The following is a 24,209-nucleotide window of genomic DNA, read 5'->3' as shown; positions in this document are numbered from 1 at the left end:
CCCCTCCCTCACCTTTTTATTCATCCTATGTTCTTGTAATTTTTTAAGACTTGAGATGATTTAAGTCATTGTATATTTCTTTGAAACTTAATTTGTCTAGCTTGGGGGTCTGGTTGGCTGGCAGGGGCTATGAGGTTGTGCAGGCAGGGGCCGCTGTGTGCTCTGGTTGTGGCAGCCTCAAGTTGGCAAGGGCATCACCCACTGCTCTCACTAGAATGCTGCCCCTTGGAAGCGGCCTTTCCTCCTCTTCGTGGAGCAGGTTGGCTGCTGTAAGTCAAGGTGATGTGAGAGCTCTGCCCCTGGCCTCTCTGGGTCCAGACTCTGGACCACTTCTCTGCTTTCTGACCCCATAGTCTCTTTCCTGCTTTTAGGGGACCCTTTCCCTTCCTTCCCAGGCAGCCCATTCTTTTGTATTTGTTGAGCCATATTCATTCTCATCCCATCCTTAGATGTGCTGTTTCTTGCAGAAATCCCTCCATGTTTCTGATCCATGTTTCAAGACCCCTTCCACTGTTTTTCTGCATGGGTACACATCGTCCCTGCTGCTTTTGTATTTCTTTGAGCATTTCATTAGCCATTTGCAGGGGAGGCGAAGCACGACCTGAAGTTGCCTTCTTGAGCTACATGTCAACCTGGGCTCTTTCCATGCACCAGGCAGCCTCTCTGCAGCAGAGGACAGAGAGTAGGGTTAATCATCCGCCCTCAGGCTTGCATTTCTGGCATTTTTGTAGCATGATACCCCAAGAGGAATGTATTTCTTTAAATCACACTCCAGCACATTCTAAACAGGATGAAGAATTTGTACTTTGTCTACAGATTACATAGCAGAAGAGGTGCCGGCCGGCCACAGGGGGGACTGCGGGGTGACGATTTTATAATGAATAGCAGAGCCCCGGGCTACAGCACGCGGCACTCCAGTTAGTCCACGTCATGTTTGGAATGTGAGCGTTGGAGAAAGCTGTTAGGCTCTGGGGCTTTTCAGCGAGGTATGAGAGCTGTTGTTTAGGTGGATGAGATGGTGTGGCCTGTCACGCCTGCTGGTGCTGTCTGCCCCGTCCTTGGTACGGATTTGCCCCAAATGTTCTGGTCTTGGGCTTGTCCCTGCACACAAGGCAATTATCCCTTTGATGCTCTGTGCTGATTTCACCACCCTCCTTTTGCAGAGCTGCTGCCTACTCCTTGCCCAGTTAGCAACTCCTTACCACCTTCCCCAGATGGTGGAGTGGGGAGATGGAAAGATTGACACAAAAACCAGACTGCTTGGCTGGGAGGCTCCTTCTGAGCGTCCGCGGGGCCTCTTAGTCACCGTGCTCAGTCCTCTTTGCCAGCCCTAGCCAAGGGTCCCTGTGAGCCCTTTTGCGTATTTCGTTATTTCACAGCCACAGATGAGAGTCCTGACCCAAACCCCAGCCACTAGCTCCCTTGGTCCAGAAAAGCAAAAGGGCTCAGAGGAGGGATGTTTCCCCTCAAACCTATCCCTACCCCCGAAAACAGTTCACTCTGTGGGTCAGCCAGGAGCCTGGTTCTGCTCAGTGATCATGATTGCTCTTGCCAACGGTCACTTCTTCCCAGTATTGATTTAGAAAAAAAGCACAACCTAAAAGTTGACAGTTACGTTTTATTCGGAGACCTTACTGAGGACTATAGCCTGGGAATCAGTCTCTCAGGTTGCTCTGAGGAACCATTCCAAGGAGGTAAGGGAAGAGCCGTGATATACAGTAACTGCCCTACCTACGAGCCTTCAAGTTGCGAGCTTTCAAAGATGCGAACGTGCGTTCGCATGTCCAATCACGTAAGTTAGTTCATGTGTCTGGCATACCTTGTCACGTGTGTGCCTCCTCTACAAGTGGTTGTGCTTTTGTGTACTTTACAGAACTGTACAGAGTACAATATCTTTATTTCAAGCTCAGGTTGTCCAGAAGCAAGCCTCAAAGCCCGTTGGTGTAGCTGGTACTAGTGTACTTTTCAAGGTACTGTACTGTAAGATTAAAAGTCTTTATTTCTTGTGTGTGTTTGTTTTTTATGTATTATTTGTGTGAAAAGCATTATAAACCTATTCCAGTACAGTACTGTAGAGCCAATTGTGTTAGTTGGGGACCTAGGCTGACTGTTGGACTCACAAACAAGTTGGACTTAACGAGTGCGCTCTCGGAATGGAACTCGTTCGTATGTAGGGGACATACCGTACAGGAGTTTTTGCTAAAAACGAAAACAAACAAATAAAACCAGATAGTTGAACATGAAGAAAATTACTGTTAATCACAAAAAAACAGACATCTCAAGGATGTTAGTCCTTTCTGTGTATGGGAAGATGCAATGAGTCTGGGCTCACTGAAAGCATTCCTTTGATTTCATCTTAACCGTCCGGGGCCAGTATCCTGCTTTTCTCCATCCTGAATCCCCTCAGGGCGCACCATAAGGCGGCTGCAGTGGCTGCTGGCTTGGTGGCAGGCAACATTTGTTGTTTGCCTGAAAGGCAGGCAACAATATTGTGTCCATGCCAGCAAGCTTTTTTTGCTGCGGACTGAACACTGTCCCTGGATACTTGGGACAGTGAATCCCAAGCCTGGCGTCTCTCTTTCCCTGAGTGTCAGAGGTAGGCAACATTGGATAGTAATGCTAGCCTTACAGGTTTTTTGCTTCTGAAATTGAAATTATTGTTATTCTTATATAAATCATACGAATTTCCCCAGACAGTTCTGGGACAGTTAGAAGTTTTGCTTTTACAATACGATGTGGCCTGTGCAAAGCACATTCAACGTTGGTTGCCAAAGACATCAGGGGACGGGTGGGTCTGTCGGAAGCGCATTTCCTAAACATCTGGAATCTCTGGCTCTCCTGCCTCTGTGTGAAGGACAGTGGAACAGCCCTGAAGGCTGGACTCTTCTGTTTGCTTCTGTTCACGGCGTTCTGGTCTTCTGGGCCTTGGGGCTGGGCCTCAGCCTCTCTCCCGCTGAGCTCCATCTGGACAGGACTGGACCCCATTTGCAGACCCCTCCCTCCACTGTCCTGCACCCTGCTCAGATCCCTTGGCTTGGGACACCCCTCCCCTCTAGCTCTGCCTCTCTGGACCTCCAGGGCTCCTTCTAATGCCGCCTCTTCCAGGAAGCTTCCCTTGATACCCCTTTGTGCTCTCTGACGTGAAGCACTCTCTTTCTGCTCTGTGCTGCCTTTGCACTTGGTCTAGACTTCTCCTCCAGCCCTCAGTTGAGTTGGTTGAATAGCGGGCAGAGAACGGTGCCTTGTCTCCCCCTAACTGTGAGCCTGCTGGAGCGTGCACTTTGAAGTGTCTATGGAATAGAGCCAGTTCATAGATTCTTGCTCCCTGCGAGCCTTTCAATGTTCATGAGCTTCCATGTGCCCTCTTTCGACAATATTATTTTGACAAAAAACTGCTGCTCTGTGTGGGTAATTTCCATCTCAGGGCAATTGGGCTGCCTTTTGTAGTCCCTTCTTGTCCAAATTCACCACGTGCCAACCACCCTCCTCTCCTGCCAGCCTGAGTCATGAGCACCGGATGTGATATGGAAGAACCCTACCCAGCATACGGTCCAGGTGGGGAGAGTTTAACACAATGTGTAACTCGAGCTGGGTAAGGAAGTGTCCCTCGGTTGCTGCCATTAGACCGTGTGTCTTTTCTTACGAAACCCCTTCCAGAGCCAAGTGCCGGTGTCCCGGTGTATAAATAGTTGTGAACCGGCTAGTGTGACACACAGCCTGCCATTCATTGGATGTCACCCAGCTTTCCCTGCCTGGATAACCAGACAGAACCAGGGGCCCAGGTTACTAGGGGAGGGCCCTTGTTTACTGCCTCTGTGTTGTTGAGGAGATCTCAGGAGCTCGGCTTCCAGTAGCTGCTCAGGTTTCCTACTGCCAAAGGGAGATGCAGTGAGGCTTGAGGTGGGTGGAGGTGCTCTGAGACAGAAGCCCTAGTCCTAAAACTTCAGGGATCCTTTAGAAAATAGGGGGAAAAAAGACTCATGGGACATGCATTGGAGCACATGAAGATTGTAATTCAGCCACCATACAGTCATGACAGCTTAACCTCCGTGGTAGGTGGTGGCGATTCAGGACAGAGCTATTGGACACCAAACGTGTGGGAGACACCTGGCCTGGGGGACACGAAGAGATCCAAGTCATCTGACCAAGTACAGTAAGTCCCCTACACACAAACGAGTTCCATTCCAAGAGTGCTTTCGTAAGTCCAATTTGTTCATAAGTCCAACAGAGTTATCCTAGGTCCCCAACTAACACTATCGGCTCTCTAGTACTGCACTGGAATAGGTTTATAATAGTTTTCACACAAATAACACATAAAAGACAAACACAAAAAAATAAAGAAAACATTTTGACTCTTACAGTGCAGTACCTTGAAAAGTACAGTAGTAAAGTACAACAGCTGGCATCCAGGGGCTGGCATGGAGTGAACAGGCAAGAAGAGTTACTGACTGGAGGAGGGAGAGGAGGTGGCAGATGCTAGAGCTGAAGGATCGTCAGCAACAGGAGACGGAGGGCACGATGCAGTTTCACTCACGCCTGATGTTGATGGAACGCACGTTCGCATCTTTGAAAGTTCACAACTTGAAGGTTCATACGTAAGGGACTTAGTAGCTATGATGTTAGGGAAAATGGTGGGCAGTATATTCAAAGGTTCCCCAAGCTTGCCCCCTGCCCCCGATTATTCACTCAAACATGAATCTAGGTTCTTCTGGGAAGGGATTTTACTGATGTGATTAAAGTCCCAAGTCAGGTGACCTTAAAAAATGAAGATTATCCAGGTAGGTCTGACCCAATCAGGTAGGCTATTTAAAAGCAAATTATGGGGGGCTTCCCTGGTGGCGCAGTGGTTGAGAGTCCGCCTGCCGATGCAGGGGACACGGATTTGTGCCCCGGTCCGGGAGGATCCCACATGCTGCGGAGCGGCTGGGCCCGTGAGCCATGGCCGCTGAGCCTGTGCGTCCGGAGCCTGTGCTCCGCAACGGGGGAGGCCACAACAGTGAGGGGCCCGCGTACCGCAAAAAAAAAAAAAAAAAAAAAAAAAAAAAGCAAATCATTTTATCTGGCTGGTGACAGAAGGGAAAGTTGGAGAGATCCGAAGCACAAGAAGGATACCGTTGCTGGCTTTGAAGGTGGAGGGGGCCGTGAGCAGTGATCTGTGAAGGTCTCCCTGAGAGTGACTCCCCCCACAAAAAAATGCCAGAATGGAAATGGGCACTTCAGTCCAACAGCTGCAAGGAACTGAACCTGCCAAGACCTTGAATGAGTTTGGAGGTGGCGTCTTCCCAAGAGCCTCGAGACAAGAGCCCAGCCCAGCCAACACCTTCAGTTTGGCCTTGTGGGACCCTGAGCAGAAAACCCAGTCAAGTCCACCCAAACTTGGACCTAAAGAACGTGAGCTAACAAATAGGTGTTGTTTTAAGCCTCTGGGTGTGGGGTAATTTGCTACAGGGCAATAGAAAGGAACACAGGTAATAGGGGGCAGAGCATTCCCTGAGCTGTCGGGGGTTCCCAGAGGAATAGGAGAGGACCCCTGCCCTGAGAAGCTCACATCGTGCCATCACCAGTAAATGGTTGCATGTGGATTTGAAATAGTAGAGCAGCGTTGCAGACGAGATAATTATGAATGTATTCTTGATGAGGAAAAGGTGAAAAAGAAAGGCCTTCTTTCTAGAGCAAGAATGTTAGAGGGAAGGGGAAGGAGAAGCGCTTTCTGATACATTTTATCTCGAGACTTCACTTTCATGTTCATCCCCAAGCATTTGCAACAAGTCAAAACCTTGACTGTGACTCAGGCAGTGCTCCTGGGGTCGCATTAATCCCGTGCAGCTCAGACCAGAGCAGCATGAGTTCAGCCAGCTGCTCCGCTCGGGCCCCCAGAGGGTTTCTTTAGAATGGCGCTTTCCCACTCCGCCCGAGCATTAACTCCCCCTTCCCAAAGCTGAGTGAGCTTTTGCTTTTTGTGAACATGTCCCGCTGAACCAGGGACTGCATTGCTAGCACACCCTGTTCTTCTGAGAGGCTCTTGGAGAACTGTCCCCTACCTCTAAAGACAAAATGGAGACCTGTCCAGGAGCAGAGGGGCCCGAGCGAGGGACAGGAGGGCTAGGTGACCTCGAATCTAGCAGTTTCTCAGTCTTCCTAGGGTGAGATCCATCTCTCACTCTGATTCCCTCTGAGATCATCTGTAAAGAGGGACCATATGTATATAGTCTATCATCCGAACCTGGACACTTTGGGAGTGAAAAGAGGCCCTCCTAATAACTATGCTGGGACATGGGGCAAAAGCCAGGACGGGCAGGTGTGGTCATTCTAACCATGCCCACCCTGAGGGGTGCTGCTCCTTCCATAACTCCATCCAAATATAGACATAAATCCATTCCAGTGATGTCCGAGGAATGGCTGAGACAGGCTAGCATAATCTACAGGTCTCTATTAAATCAGAGGGAAAAACTGAAAAGCAGGAAACACACACACAGTTAAGAATTACAAGGAAAAAGTCCTTGCATTTTCCTAGTCTAGGTTTCTGATCCTTACGCAGCTACGGGCTGGCAACGATCCCCTGCAGATGGCTGACCTCTTGCCCCCCTGCCTGCCCATCTGCTTCCGTTTGGTGGCTGCTATCTTAGCATCTGCTGAGGGATATGGCCTCCCAGGTCCCCTGAGCAATCGCTGCTGTGACGAGCACAGACTCCAGTTCAGATCGTGACTCCCCACTCCCCAGTGATGAGACCCATCTTGGCTGAATTATTCAGTATCTCTGGGCTTCAGTTTCCCCATGGGAGCAATACAGCCTACCCAGGGGCTAGCAAGGAGGGGGTGTTGTTGTGAGTTTCTGCCCAGGGTGCCAGGAATAAAGGGCTGCATTGTTTATAGAGAATTAAAAAACAATACCGAAGCCTACTAAAAGGTCATCTGCTTTTTATTATCACATGTACCAGCAGTTCTCGGCAATATCGGTGATAAAATACTTCTCCCCTCTGAGGCTGGTGACTCCCGATGCCCTTTCTCCTTCTCCCCACTCTACCTCGGTAACACCACACTGACCTAATTCCCGGGGTTGTGATGGAGATCAAACAAATAATGCATAGAAAGTGTTTAATAATAGTTTATGATAATCTCTGGTCCTTCCTAAAATCCTCTAAAAGTGAATCCTTTGCCTTTCCTTTTCTGTCAGAGGCCAGAGATTGTTGAATTGGTCTGGGCTATTTGGCTGCAAGTAACAGAAATTAAAATTGAACTACTTTAGGCATTAACGAGGGAACCTATTGGCATCAATGATTTGAACACTGCGAAGGAACTCTTTCACTGGTTTATGTCTTCACTGCTTTCTTAGAGTCAGCTTCATTGTCTTAGATCCAATTCTCCATGAAGCTGGAATCATGGCTGCTGAAAAAGCTGTGCTCAGATTCCTAAAGAAAAAGGGAAGAGGTAGAAATGGTCACATTTTGCCTATGGAGGATTCTGATTGGCCTGGCTGGACCATGTCCTAGTCTTGGGGCCAGTCACTATGGACAGAGGAGGAGTGAGGTCCAGTGATTGGCCCAGCTTGTGTCAGGTTGCCCAGCCCTCACCCATTCACTGTGGGCACAGGGTGGATGAGGTGCTATGATTGGCCTAGCTTGTGTCAGTTACCCAACACTCAGCCAATCACTATGTCCCAGGAGATGGGCTCTTATAAGATGGCAGCTTCTCGTTTGACTTCCGTAATAAAGGAATAGCACAAGGTAACCAACAAGGTCCTACTGTGTAGCACAGGGAACTCTACCCAATATTCTGTGATAACCTACGTGAGAAAAGAATCTAAAAAAGAATGAGTATATGTACATGTATAGCTGAATCACTGCTCTACACCTGAAACTAACACAACAACGTTGTAAATCAACTATACTTCAATAAAATTAAAATATTTTTTTTAAAAAAGGAATAACACAAGAACATTGTGGTGGGGGAGGTTCTGGGTGGATAGAGGAGCAGTTGTCCTTAGCAACTCTACTGCCCATTCAGAGACCCCCGCTTCTGGTTTGAGAAGAAAATAGCTTGGCTACAACTTCAGAATTGGTATATTTGTACCCTCAGTTGTGTCCAAACACCTGCCAGAGATAATGAAAAATAGGAAAATGTACCCACCCTCGGTAGCAGAAGGCCCATTCTCTCCCAGGCTCAGTAGCTGTAGCTCATGCTCTGGAGTTTGTTCTGGAACAGGCCCTGTGCACTCTGCTTAGGTTCCTCTGCTGTGGGGTATCTGTTCCTGTGTGCACAGCTGCTGGAATGGCTGGGCTCAGCCTTTTGAGAATGAGAACACACTGTCACTGGAACAGCAACCAAAGTCTCCTCTAGCCCCTGGGCTCCCGTCTCAGGGGCCACACATTTTTGGAAGGACATCAAATATTGTCCATCATGGAGCCGTCGCTTTGCTTTTGTTGCTAATCATTTTCTCTTGTTTTCCTCCTTTTCAAACCAAGATAAGATGTTTCCAGTTTTCTTAAGGATTCTTTTGATGAAATAATTCTAATTTATATTTGTATTTCTGTTATAGCCTGGGGAGCTGTTTTATGAGCACAAAGCCTTCTTTTGTGATCTTATCCAAGACAAACTTCTGATTCTTCTTTTATCAAAAAGTTACTACTGACCAAAATACTACTTAAAAATCAGCTTACTGAAAACAATTATAGAAGGGCCCTCTGCCCGTAGAAAAAGGTGCTCTGTTGTTGGACTCTTTATAATCATTCTTCTTCTAAAATAGGAGTCAGCAAAATGTTTTTTGTAAAGGGCCAGATAATGAATATTTTTGGCTTTGTGAGCCATATTGTCTCTTTCACAACTACTCATTTCTACTGTCCTAGCATGGAGGTGGCCATGGGCAGTGCATAAGTGAATGGCCATGGCTGTGTTCCAATAAATATTTAAAAACCAGAGAGTGAGCCAGCTTTGGGTCATAGGTCAGAGTTTGCCAACTCCTCTTCTGAAGCATCTTATGCTTTTTCACTCTCTTTTTAAAAGTATAGTTAAAATCCAGGATGTGTCATAATTCTTCTTTCCATTTCATGGAGCAGAAACACTGAATATTGGTCAATGTGTTAACTGCAGGGTTCACTAGGACCTGGCATTAAGAGCCTTAAGAAAATGTTTTCATTTGATGCAGTAATTCCATTTTCAGGAATCTGTCCTAAGCTGATATGGCTAGTTTTTTCTCTGTAGTTATTTACCACAGTATTATTTGCCACGTAAAAATCCTGGGAACAACTTAAGGTCCCGTGGTAAACTGTCTACTCAAAATAATATCACAGAGCCTTTCAAATAATATGTATGATTAAATCCTTTATGAGTCTATGTTGTAATATAAAGTGGAAAAATATATACCATGAAACCTCACTTAATTAAAAGAAAAGAGCAGGCATGCATAGAAAAAGATTGACAGGAAATACACCAAAGTATTAATAGTTTTTTCTCTAGAGAGGAAGATTATCTGAGTTTTTTACTGTGTGTGTGTGTGTGTGTGTGTGTGTGTGCGCGCGTGTGCGTGTGTGTGTGTGTGTTTGATTTTTCTAAAAAGACCACTTTAGTTCTAGAATTTTAAAGAAGTATTTTAAGGAGAGAAGTAGTTCTTCAACCTTTTAGCCTGATACAATGTAGTATGCATTATTCTAGAATCTTCCTTAGAGAAGCCAAGGGGCAGGGGCTGGGTTGACTCTAGGAGAGCCTCTCAGACCTGTGCTCTGTAGTCCAGGACGGTCATCTTAGGGCTCACAGAGTGGCTGCCTGGGGTCTCCCAGTCATTTATACGGTAATTCTCGAAGCAGATTATTGAGCTCTTATGTGTAAGTCTTCGAATCCCCACAGAACCTTCAAAGTAGGCAGGTCTGACCCTGCTTTTCAGTTAAAGGGACTGAGACAGAGAGAAAGGAAGTGACCTGCTCCTCTCCCACAACTGCACCTGCAGGATCTGTGTCTCCCATCCTTCCCAGCCTTTCTCTTTGAAACAGCCTACTTCAGGTTTGGGATGTGTTATTCACTCACTGATGGTTCTGCTTTGTACATCAAATTCAGAAAAAATATCTGCTTCCACAGCTGCTGCTTGCGTTGGAAGATTTCTGGGGCTTCTTCGGAAAAGTGGGCCATTGTGTAACGTGAGACCTGCCTGCTCTGGTGACCGGCTGGGTGCGAGTGCTCAGAGAGAAGCTCGTGGCTTCTGTACTGAAAGCAGGAAGAGCTGATGGGTTGGGAGGCTTCGGCACTGGACTGTCTGAATTCAAAGAACTGGTGAAGTGGGCGGGCCAGAGTGAAAGGACCAGCGGGTGTGAAATTTGTGATCCAGAAGGGGATGTTCGAATGTAAACTCTCCCAGGGAGCAGTTGTAGATGCCTGTGGGTTCCAGCATACGGTGCTGGGCGTGGAGTCTGCCATGGAGTGGGGCGAACATATCAGAATTGAGGAGGGCAGATACTGAGGCAGGGATGTTAGGGGAGTCCTCCACATGGAGGCTGAACCCATCCATGGTGACAGCAGGTCTTGGGGTGAAGAGAAGGACTATGAGTGACGTGCTAACATCTAAAAATGAAAGAGGAGCAGTGACCCGGAGGTTTGAAGACGACAGAGGACGGGGGGAGAGGGGTAGTTAGGGAGTTTGGGATTGCCGTGTACACACTGCTATATTTAAAATGGGTAACCCGTAAGAGCCTACTGTGTAGCACAGGGAACTCTGCTCAATATTATGTAACAACCTAAATGGGAAAAGAATTTGAAAAAGAATAGATACATGTATATGTATAACTGAATCACTTTGCTGTACACCTGAAACTAACACAACATTGTTAATCAACGATACTCCAATAGAAAATAAAACGTTTTTAAAAACTACTGTAAAAAAAAAAAAAAAGAGGGCTTGCAGGTGAACGAGGCTGACATGGTGAGTCTGGAAGGAGCCTGGGGTCATATGAGAGGAGTGCTGGTTTGGAAGGGCTCTGGGGGCTCAGGAAGATGGCAGACCTACCTCTGACCCCGTAGCATATGGGATGTGAGAGAACAAGTCTCTTTTCCAGAAGAAATGCTGCCAGGGGAGCAAGCAGGTCAGGCTGGACTGTTAAGTCGGGGGGGGGGGGCGCGGGGGAAAGGCCCTCAGCTTCTGAAAGGAGCTGAGGATATAGGAGTTTGTTTATTTCACAGTGCGTGTTCCAGAGGGCACCTAGAGGAGATGAGGGAGGAGGGGAACGGGGGGCTTGGATCGTCGTGGTTGAAGAGGACAGAGAGTAGAGAGAGGTGACCAGGGTGGCCGGGAGTTTAGGCACCGGCCAAAGGAAAGCAGGATGGGAATCACGGTGACACCGGCCAGTGACAGGATTACAAAGGAGCGAGTCCTCCTGACCCAGTGGATGAGGTTGGGCGTCAGGGGAGTTTCTGGAAGGGGTCAGCTTTGGCCTGGTTGATTGTGTTTCTAGGGACCCACTGGGAACCAGTCCTAGAAGTCCAGACCCATGGTTCTAAGCAGACCAAGGTTTCTGTGGGTCAGGAAAGGTTAAGAGCGGTAGAAATAGCAGCTGTGTCTCCATGCTTACTTCTCTCCTGGGGACCCCCGTTGTAAGTAAGCTCGGCACCCAGTTGCCATGGGATGGAGCGTGATTCTCAGTCCATTACACTGGGACTCACTGCCCAGAGCCGGGGGTCGGCCCCCTCCCTTCATACATCTCCCCTGCTATTAAATTTGTCACCAATCCAATTTCCATAAGCCTTTCAGGAACACACCTACTGCATAAAGTAGGCATGCTTTCCATTCCCAAGGAGCCTGGAATGGGGGTTCGTTGTGCCTGAGGAAATTGGAGAAGCACACGGAGAAATAAACGCTGAAGCTCTTGCCCCTCAGGGTCAGGACAGCAGACCGTGGAAATGTGTTTTTTCATTTCCTCATGTTCCAGGGCTCATGTGCTTCGCAGCTGTGATTTATTTTCACAGCACACTCTGGAATTTGACAGACTTTCATGCTGGCCTGCTTCACAGCTGAAACCATTTGCCATTTGGTAGATGATGAAGCAAGTGACAATTTCCACTAAAACAGCCCTAAAAACAAGACGTCTGTGAGTGAGACAGACAGGTGTCAAACGCTGGCGGGCCTCCTCCGTGCGGGATGGTGCCAGAGCTCCCAGCAAACAGAGAGCCGGGCGACGGGCTTGAACTGGGGGTGCACCCCCTGCTTAAAGATGCGTGGCTCTGTGGCGGGCATGACAGTGACTACCGGTGTTCGGAGGGCTGCTCACCCCGCACCCTACAGAGCCCTGGTCCACGTGGGGAGCTGGGGAGCGAAGACTGCAGTGTCCCAGCTGCTGCTGCAGGTGCTGGGGAAGGAGAGTCGACGCCCCTTCCGAAACCCTGCGTGCCGCCCCTGCTTCCTCCCCTCTGCTCGAAGCAGTGGGAGTCACTTGGGTGGGGGGTGGGGGGGCTTCTTCAAGGACCTTTCAATTTCAAGTGATAGAAACCCATTCAACTCCTTACTGCAAAGGTGTGGCTCTCTGACCACTTTCTCACTCTGACTTTATTCTGTTCCTAGCACGTATTTCCTCCCGGCGCACTCTCTCTCCTCCTGTCTCCTCCCTTCCCTCCTGTTCTTTGGTTTTTGCTGTCTATTCACACGCTGGAATAGAATGGCTTTGCCTGGTTAGCTTTTTGTGCTTATATTGGTGCTTACCTATTGTAGGTGTTTAATAAATATGTATTAAATGATGGCAAATGACACCTTGGGTAGATTGTGACAATAAATAGGAGTTAGTCAGGCAAAGGGAAGGGAGGCCCCAAGGCAGCTGCAGGGAAGGCCCAGAGCTGAGAGGTGAGAGCAGCCCCTGGGGACCCATGATGAGTCATTGTATGCCAGGGAGGGAGCTGAGCGGTGGTGAGTGACTGGTCAGCAGGAGGGGGTGACAGGTAGAGTGAGGTGAGCAGAGACCAGATCTTGGGGGACCTTTTAATGCCATGCGGCATGTGGCATGCGGGATCTTAGTACCCGATCAGAGATTGAACCCACGCCCCCCGCAGTGGAAGCGCAGAGTCTTAACCGCTGGACTGCCAGGAAAGTCCCTTTGGGGGACCTTTGATACTGGGCTGCAGGACTTGGATTTTATTGGGAATCCATCGTGGGGAGCATGAAGGGTTTTCAAGGAGGAGTGTGACAGGATCATTTGTTTGAAGTCTGCTGGGAAACTCACCCTTATTGCTCTCCTTCTGTGTGCAGGTCACTTGTGTATGTGTTGTATCACAATGATCCTGAAAGTAAGATCCTACTCCTCCATTTTGCAGGAGTAAAACTGTGGACTAGAGAAGCTAAGTGCTGGGGGTCACACAAGGCATAGAACCATTGTCATTTTTGTGTTTTAAGTAAAGACTTCTGGTAGCTGTGCAGAAGCCTGATTGAAGGGGGCAAGGCTGCTGCAGCACTCCATCCAGGGGAACAGCGATGGCAGATCTAAGTAGTAGCAATGCAGATGGACGTGCATAGACCAAGGTGTACAGGAGGGAGAGTTGACAGAACGTTAGTAATTGACCAGATGTTGGAGTGAGTTTTTCATACTCACTATTTAATAAGCAGTTATAGAGCACTTTCTATGAGCCATGCTCACTTTATAGCATTAACCCATTTAATCCTCACAGCAACCACCCGAGCAAAGTGCTATTATTATCCTCGTTTTACAGACGAAGAAGCTGAAGCACAGAGATGTTAGGTAACTTGCCCAGGGTCACACAGTAAGTGAAGGAGGCAGGATTTAAAGCTAGGTCCACGCTCTTAGCTATTAGGTTTCTAGATGGAGCACCTGAGTAGTGGTAGTGCCAACGACCAAGGCAGGGAACTACGGAAAAGGCAGCTCTGGCTGCTTTGGACAGGTGGACGGATTTGGTTTTGGACCTGTGGAGTTTAAGGTGTCTGAGATGCCCAAGAGACAGTTGGACACAGAGGAGCTTCCCAGAGGTCTGGCTGGAGATGACATCTTGGTGTCATCGGCATGTAGGGCGTAGGGGAGCCAGAACATTACTAGAGGGTCCTGGGGAGAGTGAGAGAGAAAAGGACCAACCCTCCCACACCCCAGGAGTGCCAGGCTGGGCTGAGGAGAAAGAGCCGCCACAAGGGCTGAGAACCAGCAAAGGAGAAGCAGGAGAAAGTGGTGTCCCGGGGTAAGAATGTTCCAAGGAGGAGGGACTGGTCAAGGTCAGGGATGAAAGCAAGAGCGACTGAATAGTGTGTATTGAATGTGGCAACAAACAGGGACCCTGTGGTCTAGGCTGGAGCAGCCTTGTGAGCTGTAGAGAAGGCAGAGTGCAGGGAGGAGCCAAGCCATCAGGAGGAGCGGGGCGGGAGACGGTGCACGTGGACAGGATGCTCTGACTGCGGGGGTTAGGGGGAGGATGGGAACTTCAGAAGTTGGGGGACAGGATGGGAACTTACAAGAAGGATTTTTTATTTGTTCCCACCCCACCCTGAGACAGCGAAGATGAAAGATACTTGATGATGTTTGAATACTGGAAGGAGCAGATGGTAGGGAGGGGAGACGTTAGAAATAACTGGGTTGGAGGGCTCTGGCTGATGGAACAAAGCCCATTGTGGGTGGGGCGGCCGCACTGAGATTCAGCATTTCTTCCTCTGAGATGAGAGCACAGCGGGTGATGGGTGCAGATGCGTGTGTGTTTTAACGTAGGGACAGGGAAACAAGGAGGTAACAATCCATTTATACTAGCATGTTACTTAATGCCAATTGTGTTGAAAAGTCCTCTTATGGATGGGTAAAAACAACTCAGTTCAACTAGCAAGCGTATACAGTCGAGCCTCCGTATCCATGCAGATTAGTTCCAGCACCCGCCACAGATACCAAAGTCCACGGATGCTCAGGTCTCTTATATAAAGCAGTGTAGTATTTGCATGTGGATCTTAGTTCCCCGACCAGGGATCGAACCCACATCTCCTGCATTGGAAGCGTGGGGTCCTAACCACTGGACTGCCAGGGAAGTCCCCTTTCTATATACTTTAAATCATCTCTAGATTACTTGTAACACCTATATGTAATAACAATATAAATGCTATGTAAATAGTTAATTCAAGTTTCGCTTTTTGGAAATTTCTGGAATTTTTTCCCCCAATATTTCCCATCCATGGTTGGTTGAATCTGGGAATGCAGAACCCATGAAATACAGAGGGCTGATTGTACACTGAATCAGACACCATAAGTGGTGCTAGGACACAACATTTTAAACTTGATTCCTTTCTTCAAGATACAGAGCTCAAGGTCAAGGAAAATGGACATGTCATTAAATCATTACGATACAATGTGGAAAGTGTTATAAATATCTGTTTCTTCCACCAGACATGGTGGTAGACATGATCTTGCACATATGTGCATCCCCTGAGCCTCACAAGATGCCTGTCTCATGAAAAGCATTTGATAAATACTGAAGGAAGGAATGAAGGAGGAAGGGAGGGAGAGAGGGAGGAAGGGAGAGGAAGGAAGAAAAGGACATGAAGCTCTGCCTGAAGAACTTAGAAAAGATTTCCCCGAGGTTGTGACATGTGAACTGGTGCTGAAGGATGAGTAACAGTTCACCGGGATGACAGTTCATGTGGAACAGAGAGAGAATTTCTGGCAGAAAGGACCATATCTGCAAATGTGTGAGGGCACAAGGCACTTATAGATATGCCTGCCTGGTGAGCGCTTTGATGGGGCCACGGTCCAGAGCTGCTCTCTGTACTGCAGGGAAGCCTCTAACCACATATGGTTACTAAGCACCCGAAACGGGGCCCGTCGGAATTGAGATATGCTCTACATGTAAAATACACACCAATTTCTAAGACTTAGTATGAGAAAATGTGGACTATCCCATTAGTAATGTTTGCAGGGATTACATGTTGAAAGGATAATGTTTTGGATATATTATTAAAAGTAATTTTACCTGCTTCTTTTAACTCTTTAAAAATGCTCCTGCTAGAACATTTAAAATTACATAGATGGCTCTTAGTATGTTTCTCTTGGACAGGGTACCAGGAAGTGTAGGGGAAATGAGGTTGAGTGGCAGGCAGGGCTCAAATCATGGACTCTGTAAGGACCTCCTGTAAGCAATGCAGTTTTTAAAAAATTTTTATTTTATATTGGAGTTTAGTTGATTTACAATGTTGTGTTAGTTTCAGGTGTGCAGCGAAGTGATTCAGTTATACATATACATACATATATATATATATTCTTTTTCAGATTCTTTTCCCGTATAGGTTATTACAAGAGTATTGAGTAGAGTCCCCTGTGCTATACACACTCCTATATATAAAATAGATAATCAACAGGGACCTACCATATAGCAATGCAGTTTTAAGCCAGGACGGGCACAGTCAGATGCGTGTTGTCTAGACAGCTGTCAGCTGTGTGAAAGGTGGACTGAGGAGAGAGGATGCTGGGGGTTGGAAGTGAGTGAGTCTCCCTCGAGGAATGATGAGCCAGACGAGATGGACCGACTGAGTGTGCGGGAGGCGAGGGAGAGGAAGGTAAGATGACATCTAGAATTCTGGTTTTGATTGCCGTTGGATGGAGAAGCTTTTGCGCGTATCTGGGGAGAAGTGGGTGATGCTGCCTTCGAGGTATACAGTCAGCTGCTGGTGGTTTAGATCTTGGTGCTGGGGTTGTAGACGTAGGGTCATTAGGATAGAGGTGATCATGAAAACCTCGGAGCGGATAAAATCGCATAGGGGATGCATAGAACAAGAAGAGAAGATGGCTGAGGTTGGAGCCCCTGGGGGATGAAGGGGCAGACACGAGGAGAGTGGAGAGTGCTTGTCGGAAGCCAAGGAGAGGGGGGATTTTTGAGAATCATTGTGCCGTTGAGTAAAGTTCTGCCAAGCAGTCAGATGAGTCAAAGAGAGAACGCGTTTTGGATTTAGCAATAAGAAAGTTGTTGGTGACCTTGGTGAATGCCGCTTCCATGAAGCAGTGGGGGAGAAAGCCGAATTGGAGGGACTGGTGGTGATGGACTTGAACAATGCAGAGGCAGCAAGTGTGGACCACTCTTTGAAGAAAACAAGGCATTTGATTTGTGTGGATTTCATTGCTTAAAGAATGTTGGGAATTCCAAGAAACAAACGACTTGCGATTTGTGTTGCCCCCTGTGTTTTCATTTGCAGAGCTCTCCCTGCACCTGCACCCCCCACCCCAATCAAAGGCAGAGACTTATGCAAATGTCCTTTTCTCTCTCTCTCTCAGGCCGGATCTTGGACCTGAAGACTGGGACGGTCAAGAAGGAAGGGCAGCAGTCATCCATGAGGATGTGCATGGGCTCCCGGAGGTCCTTCATCTGCAGGATGAGGTCTGTTTGGGGGAACAGTGGGCTGGGCTCTGATGGGGTTGCTCCCTTCTCACCTCCGCTGAGAGTCCTGATGGGCTGTAAGATCACACCTTCGCTCTGGTGATGTCATCTGACTGCAGCATGTAAGCCTCCTCCTTCTTGGTCTGTCTCACCTGTAAATGGAGAAGATGAGTCGACAGTTGGACATATAGTTCAGGAATTCACGGGAGAGTTTGGGGCTGAAGCCATAGAGTCAGGGATTGACGACAGTGAGGTGTACCCAAAGCCCCGAGACCGCATGAGATCACCTGGGAAATGAGTGTTGCTAGAGAAGAGCTCTGAGCTCAGGCCACCCCTGCACCAGGGAGGCGAGGAAGAACCGGCAGAGACTGAGAAGGAGCGGCTGGGCAGGTGGCAGGGAACAAGAGAGGGAGAAGGAAGTTTCCAGGAGGAAGGCGTGGTCCACTGCCAGATGCTGCTGCTGATTCCCAGATACGAGGACTGAGGATCCATCACAGGACCCCAGAGGGAGAAGCAGCGGCAGCTGGAACTGCAGGCAGGTGAGCGAGGCGGGCGTCCTCCTCTCCTCCAGGAAAGAAGTCGGTCCCCGCTGGCCCGGGCACGTGCTCTCCCAGGCTCTTCTTGAGCACTTTTCCCGACAAGGCCACCCAAGTCCACACCAATCCTGATGCAGCTCCAGCGCCTCCTGCCCTCTCCAACCTCCTCCCCGCCCCTGCCAAGCTTCCCGATGCTCCGATCTCAGGGCCGGGCACAGTGGAGCCACTCACTACCGTCACCTTCCTCCAGTGGTTTGCTTCTGGGACGGGGACTTACCACTTGAGCATCTGTTGGCAACTATGAAGTTACAGACAATCGATGTTTAAAATAAGTCTATATTTTCACTAATTCAAAGTCACCTTTTAAAGCAACTCTACTTCTTTTTTTTTTTTTTTTTTTTTTTTTGCGGTACGCGGGCCTCTCACTGTTGTGGCCTCTCCCGTTGCGGAGCACAGGCTCCGGACGCGCAGGCTCAGTGGCCATGGCTCACGGGCCCAGCCGCTCCGCGGCATGTGGGACCCTCCCGGACCGGGGCACGAACCCGTGTCCCCTGCATCGGCAGGCGGACTCTCAACCACTGCGCCACGAGGGAAGCCCAAAAGCAACTCTACTTCTTAAACAAAAACTGTTAATCTACGGGCTAGGCCATCTCAGATCACAGGTTGCCTGTGTTGAGGGGAGACCTGCCTCTCTAACCTCTAGCTGAGTCCTGAGAACCGGCAGAGGACTTGAGTATGGCTGTCCTTTCCTCCCCGTCGGCTCCTCTCCAGGCTGAGCATTTGGAATGCTTCCAGAAGACACGGATGGAATCCCCTTCACCGCCTGCCTCAGGTCATAAGGCGGTGTTGGAGTGACAATACACGAGCATCTCCTTGTGATTTAGCACTGAGTCTGCGCAGACTGCCTCCTCTCTGTTCAGCCTTCAGGGGCAAGCTGGGGGGCTCGACTCACATGCGTTAGTGTCCACCCAGGGACAGAATGCCATCAGTTAATGTAGTCCGACACAGCAAGGGCTTTCCACAGTGCTTTGGCCCATCCTAGCTTGATGGACATTCAGTCTAGCACCAGCAATGTGAATTCTTAATTGCACCATCTAAGCAGTTGCCTTGTGAATGAATTTATTGGAAGCATCAAGTTCACCATTCCTGAGTAGCCTCCAGTGCCATTAGCACTGCCCTGTCGACCAGATTCAGGCGGTCCGCTTCCTGCCCTGGTGCCTCTCAAGACATGCTCTAGGTAGCTTTTCCCAGTGCCAGACCCACACTACCTGGATTTACCTGTAAGGTGTGCAGCACTGCCATCTGCTGAGAGCATGGCCTTCGCCTCCAAATAAAGCAGCTTAGTTTCAGGAAGACACTGGGCATCCCCAGGCAGCAATGTCTTAGATTGACCTGCTGTGAAAATACGCTCGTGCTGGCAGCCATCCCAGGTCTCAGAGTATATACCTGGACTCTTACCTTTGTTGTATTGAATACTGAGACATCCAGGACATTACCTGCTATGTAGCTGGGAAGTGGAAGCGCATGTAAAGAGTGGACGTCCTGAGAGCACAGGTCAGAGGTTGACCACAATGCAGGCTTTGGACATGCAGAGCCTGGATGCTGAGAGAGTTATGGAGAAGGCAGAAAAGGTGCTACCAGAGTGGGCAGTGGGACGCCTCACGTCCCCTGCCTCCCAGAGAAGGACCCCAGAAAGCCCTAATTCCAGACTCATCCCTCCCTGTCCCCACTCTGACCTTTGCCATCCGCAGGCTTGCAGCTGTCTGCTTATTCCTAGTGCCAGAACATTGCAGGGGAGGAGGCAGTTTCCACACTGTGAAGCTAAAGCCTGAGAAGATGCTTCTGTTTGGCAACATCTGTTTTGAGTTGATGCCTCTGCTCGGGCCTGAAGAGACACTGTTGCTGTCATCACCCTCTTCCCTTGTTTCCTGAAAGCCACCAAGTTACACTGAAATGATCTGCAGGACGGAGCATGGCCAGGATCCTCCTAGTGTCTTTCTGGATGTCTGCGGCTCCTGGGCTGGGCCCTGAGGCAATTTCCATGTGCAGTGCAGAATGGCTCTTGCCTTCAGTGGCAATCAGAATTCACAGGCATGCAACCCTGCTTCTGCACTTTGGAAAGAACTTGGCTACAGGGTGCTCGCATTAGATAAGGCCCATATACTTGCCTGCAGCACTATGTGCTTTATAAACTTGCCTAGGTCTTCACTCACTCTAATATATTTATCAAATCTTAGGTGTGGAAATGCTCCTTTGGACCACCTTCCTCTAAACAGAATAACCACCATGAGGAAAAGGTTCAGGTCAGTAAGCCTTTCTGATGTATGTTTGGGGGCTGTGCTGGTAGATAGCTTAAATGCACTAAGCTAAGGAGTAGCCGGACTTGAAGACGGGGCTTAGCCTTGGAGAGCACCAAGAGACCCGCACATCAGGGTTGCAGTGGTTGAGATGAGAAAGGGAGTTGGGTGGATTTGTTTTGCATATTCAGACCATGTAGGAGGAGGGAAAACAGGATGGTGGGAAGTCAAGATTGAAAACCACAAGGACGACAGGAGAACCCAGTAACTTAGATACCAAAAGAGTCATGGACATCCTTGCCTCACCCCCAGATGTCGAAAACAAGCTCACAGAAGTTCTTTCTCTAGGAATGGCCTTGGCCCTGTGAAAGAAGGAGAAGCCCAGTATGCTGTGGTCCACTGCACAGGCTACATCAAGGCTTGGCCTCCAGCAGGTAGGCAGAACCTGCATATTCATTCCCAGGGGATCTCATGTTAGTTCACCTCACCATGGTATCCTGTTAGAAATGCATTCTTTTTTTGTTTTTTTTAACATCTTTATTGGAGTATAATTGCTTTACAGTGTTGTGTTAGTTTCTGCTGTATAACAAAGTGAATCAGCTATATGCATACATATATTCCCACATCCCCTCCCTCTTGCATCTCCCTCCCACCCTCCTTATCCCGCCCCTCTAGGTGGTCACAAAAGACCAAGCTGATCTCCCTGTGCCATGCAGCTGCTTCCCACTAGCTATCTATTTTACATTTGGTAGTGTATATATGTCAATGCTACTCTTTCACTTTGTCCCAGCTTACCCTTCCCCCACCCCGTGTCCTCAAATCCATTCTCTACGTCTGTGTCTTTATTCCCGTCCTGCCCCTAGGTTCATCAGAACCATTTTTTTTTTTAGATTCCATATATGTGTGTTAGCATATGGTATTTGTTTTTCTCTTTCTGATTTACTTCACTCTGTATGACACACTCCAGGTCCATCCACCTAACTACAAATAACTCAATTTCATTTCTTTTTATGGCTGAGTAATATTCCACTGCATATATGTGCCACATCTTCTTTATCCATTCATCTGTCGATGGACACTTAGGTTGCTTCCATGTCCTGGCTATTGTAAATAGTGCTGCAATGAACAATGTGGTACCTGACTCTTTTGGGTTTTTTTTTAAAATGTTTATTTATTTATTTGTTTGTTTTCTTATTAGTCATCCATTTTATACACATCAGTGTATATATGTCAATCCCAATCTCCCAATTCATCACACCACCACCACCACCCCCTGCCGCTTTCCCCGCTTGGTGTCCATACGTTTTTTCTCTACTTCTGTGTCTCAATTTCTGCTCTGCAAACCGGTTCATCGGTTCCATTTTCTAGGTTTCACATATATGCGTTAATATACCATATTTCTTTTTCTCTTTCTGACTTACTTCACTCTGTATGACAGTCTCTAGATGCATCCACGTCTCTACAAATGACCCAATTTTGTTTCTTTTTATGGCTGAGTAATATTCCATTGTATATATGTACCACATCTTCTTTATCCATTCATCTGTCAATGGGCATTTAGGTTGCTTCCATGATCTGACGATTGTAAATAGTGCTGCAATGAACATTGGGGGGCATGTGTGGTTTTGAATTCTGGTTTTCTCAGGGTATATGCCCAGTAGTGATTGCTGGGTTGTATGGTAGTTCTATTTTTAGTTTTTCAAGGAACCTCCATACTGTTCTCCACAGTGGCTGTGTCAGTTTACATTCCCACCAACAGTGCAAGAGGGTTCCCTTTTCTCCACACCCTCTCCAGCATTTATTGTTTGTAGATTTTTTGATGATGCTCATTCTGACCAGTGTGAGGTGATACCTCATTGTAGTTTTGCTTTGCATTTCTCTAATGATTAGTAATGTTGAGCATCTTTTCATGTGTTTGTTGGCAATCTGTATATCTTCTTTGGAGAAATGTCTTCTTAGGTCTTCTGCCCATTTTTGGATTGGGCTGTTTGTTTTTTTGATACTGAGTTGCATAAGCTGCTTGTATATTTTGGAGATTAATCCTTTGTCAGTTGCTTCATTTGCAAATATTTTCTACCATTCTGAGGGTTGTTTTTTCATCTTTTTATGGTTTCCTTTGCTGTGCAAAAGCTTTTAAGTTTCATTAAGCCCCATTTGTTTATTTTTGTTTTTATTTCCATTTCTCTAGGAGATGGCTCAAAAAGGATCTTGCTGTGATGTATGTCATAGAGTGTTCTGCCTTTGTTTTCCTCTAAGAGTTTGATAGTGTCTGGCCTTACATTTAGTTCTTTAATCCATTTTGAGTTTATTTTTGTGTATGGTGTTAGGAAGTGTTCTAATTTCATTCTTTTACATGTAGCTATCCAGTTTTCCCAGCACCATTTATTGAAGAGGCTGTCTTTTCTCCATTGTATACTCTTGCCTCCTTTATCAAAGATAAGGTGACCATATGTGTGTGGGTTTATTTATGGGCTTTCTATCCTGTTCCATTGATCTATATTTCTGTTTTTATGCCAGTACCATACTGTCTTGATTACGGTAGCTTTGTAGTATAGTCTGAAGTCAGGGGGCCTGATTCCTCCAGCTCCGTTTTTCTTTCTCAAGATTGTTTTGGCTATTCAGGGTCTTTTGTGTTTCCATACAAATTGTGCAATTTTTTGTTCTAGTTCTGTGAAAAATGCCAGTGGTAGTTTGATAGGGATTGCATTGAATCTGTAGATTGCTTTGGGTAGTAGAGTCATTTTCACAATGTTGATTCTTCCAATCCAAGAACATAGTATATCTCTCCATCTGCTTGTATCATCTTTAATTTCTTTCATCAGTGTCTTATAGTTTAATGCATACAGGTCTTTTGTCTCCTTAGGTAGGTTTATTCCTAAGTATTTTATTCTTTTTGTTGCAGTGGTAAATTGGAGTGTTTCCTTAATTTCTCTTTCAGAGTTTTCATCATTAGTGTATAGGAATGCAAGAGACTTCTGTGTATTAATTCTGTATCCTGCTACTCTACCAAATTCATTGATTAGCTCTAGTAGATTTTTGGTAGCATCTTTAGGATACTCTATGTATAGTATTGTGTCATCTGCAAACAGTGACAGTTTTACTTCTTTTCCAATTTGGATTCCTTTTATTTCTTTTTCTTCTCTGATTGCTGTGGCTAAAACTTCCAAAACTATGTTGAATAATAGTGGTGAGAGTGGGCAACCTTGTCTTGTTCCTGATCTTAGTCAGTTTTTCACCATTGAGAACGATGTTGGCTGTGAGTTTGTCATATATGGCCTTTATTATGTTGAGGTAGGTTCTCTCCGTGCCTACTTTCTGGAGAGTTTTTAATCGTAAATGGGGGTTGAATTTGTCAAAAGCTTTTTCTGCATCTATAGAGATTATCATATGGTTTTTATTCTTCAATTTGTTAATATGGTGTATCACATTGATTGATTTGCATATATTGAAGAATCCTTGCATTCCTGGGATAAACCCCACTTGATCATGGTGTATGATCCTTTTAATGTGCTGTTGGATTCTGTTTGCTAGTATTTTGCTGAAGATTTTTGCATTTATTTTCATCAGAGATATTGGCCTGTAGTTTTCTTTTTTTGTGACATCTTTGCCTGGTTTTGGTATCAGGGTGATGGTGGCCTTGTAGAATGAGTTTGGGAGTGTTGCTCCCTCTGCTGTTTTGGAGGAGTTTGAGAAGGATAGGTGTTAGCTCTTCTCTAAATGTTTGATAGAATTCACCACTGAAGCTATCTGGTCCTGGGCTTTTGTTTGTTGGAAGATTTTTAATCACAGTTTTAATTTCAGTGCTTGTGGTTGGTCTGTTTATATTTTCTCTTTCTTCCTGGTTCAGTCTCGGAAGGTTGTGCTTTTCTAAGAATTTGTCCATTTCTTCCAGGTTGTCCGTTTTATTGGCATATAGTTGCTTGTAGTAATCTCTCACGATCCTTTGTATTTCTGCAGTGTCAGTTGTTACTTCTCCTTTTTCATTTCTAATTCTGTTGATTTGAGTCTTCTCCCTTTTTGTCTTGGTGAGTCTGGCTAATGGTTTATCAATTTTGTTTAT

The 24,209-nt window shown here is 47.0% G+C and overlaps 1 protein-coding gene across 7 annotated transcripts in view; it reads left to right on the top strand.

Moving 5' to 3' along the window:
• ARNT2 (aryl hydrocarbon receptor nuclear translocator 2) overlaps nucleotides 1–24,209 on the top strand; it is a 199,352-nt gene that overhangs the window by 89,149 nt on the left and 85,994 nt on the right. For all 7 annotated transcript variants that reach the window (XM_067698654.1, XM_067698659.1, XM_067698648.1 and 4 more), the window contains exons 6-8: nucleotides 17,214–17,316; nucleotides 20,090–20,155; nucleotides 20,498–20,583. In XM_067698654.1, coding sequence (XP_067554755.1) covers nucleotides 17,214–17,316; nucleotides 20,090–20,155; nucleotides 20,498–20,583 — 255 coding nt within the window. The remainder of the gene's footprint in view (nucleotides 1–17,213; nucleotides 17,317–20,089; nucleotides 20,156–20,497; nucleotides 20,584–24,209) is intronic.

The sequence above is a fragment of the Pseudorca crassidens genome, chromosome 1, assembly GCF_039906515.1.
Source record: "Pseudorca crassidens isolate mPseCra1 chromosome 1, mPseCra1.hap1, whole genome shotgun sequence".
Taxonomy (NCBI): Eukaryota; Metazoa; Chordata; class Mammalia; order Artiodactyla; family Delphinidae; genus Pseudorca; species Pseudorca crassidens.
This window is presented reverse-complemented; position numbering and strand designations above follow the sequence as displayed.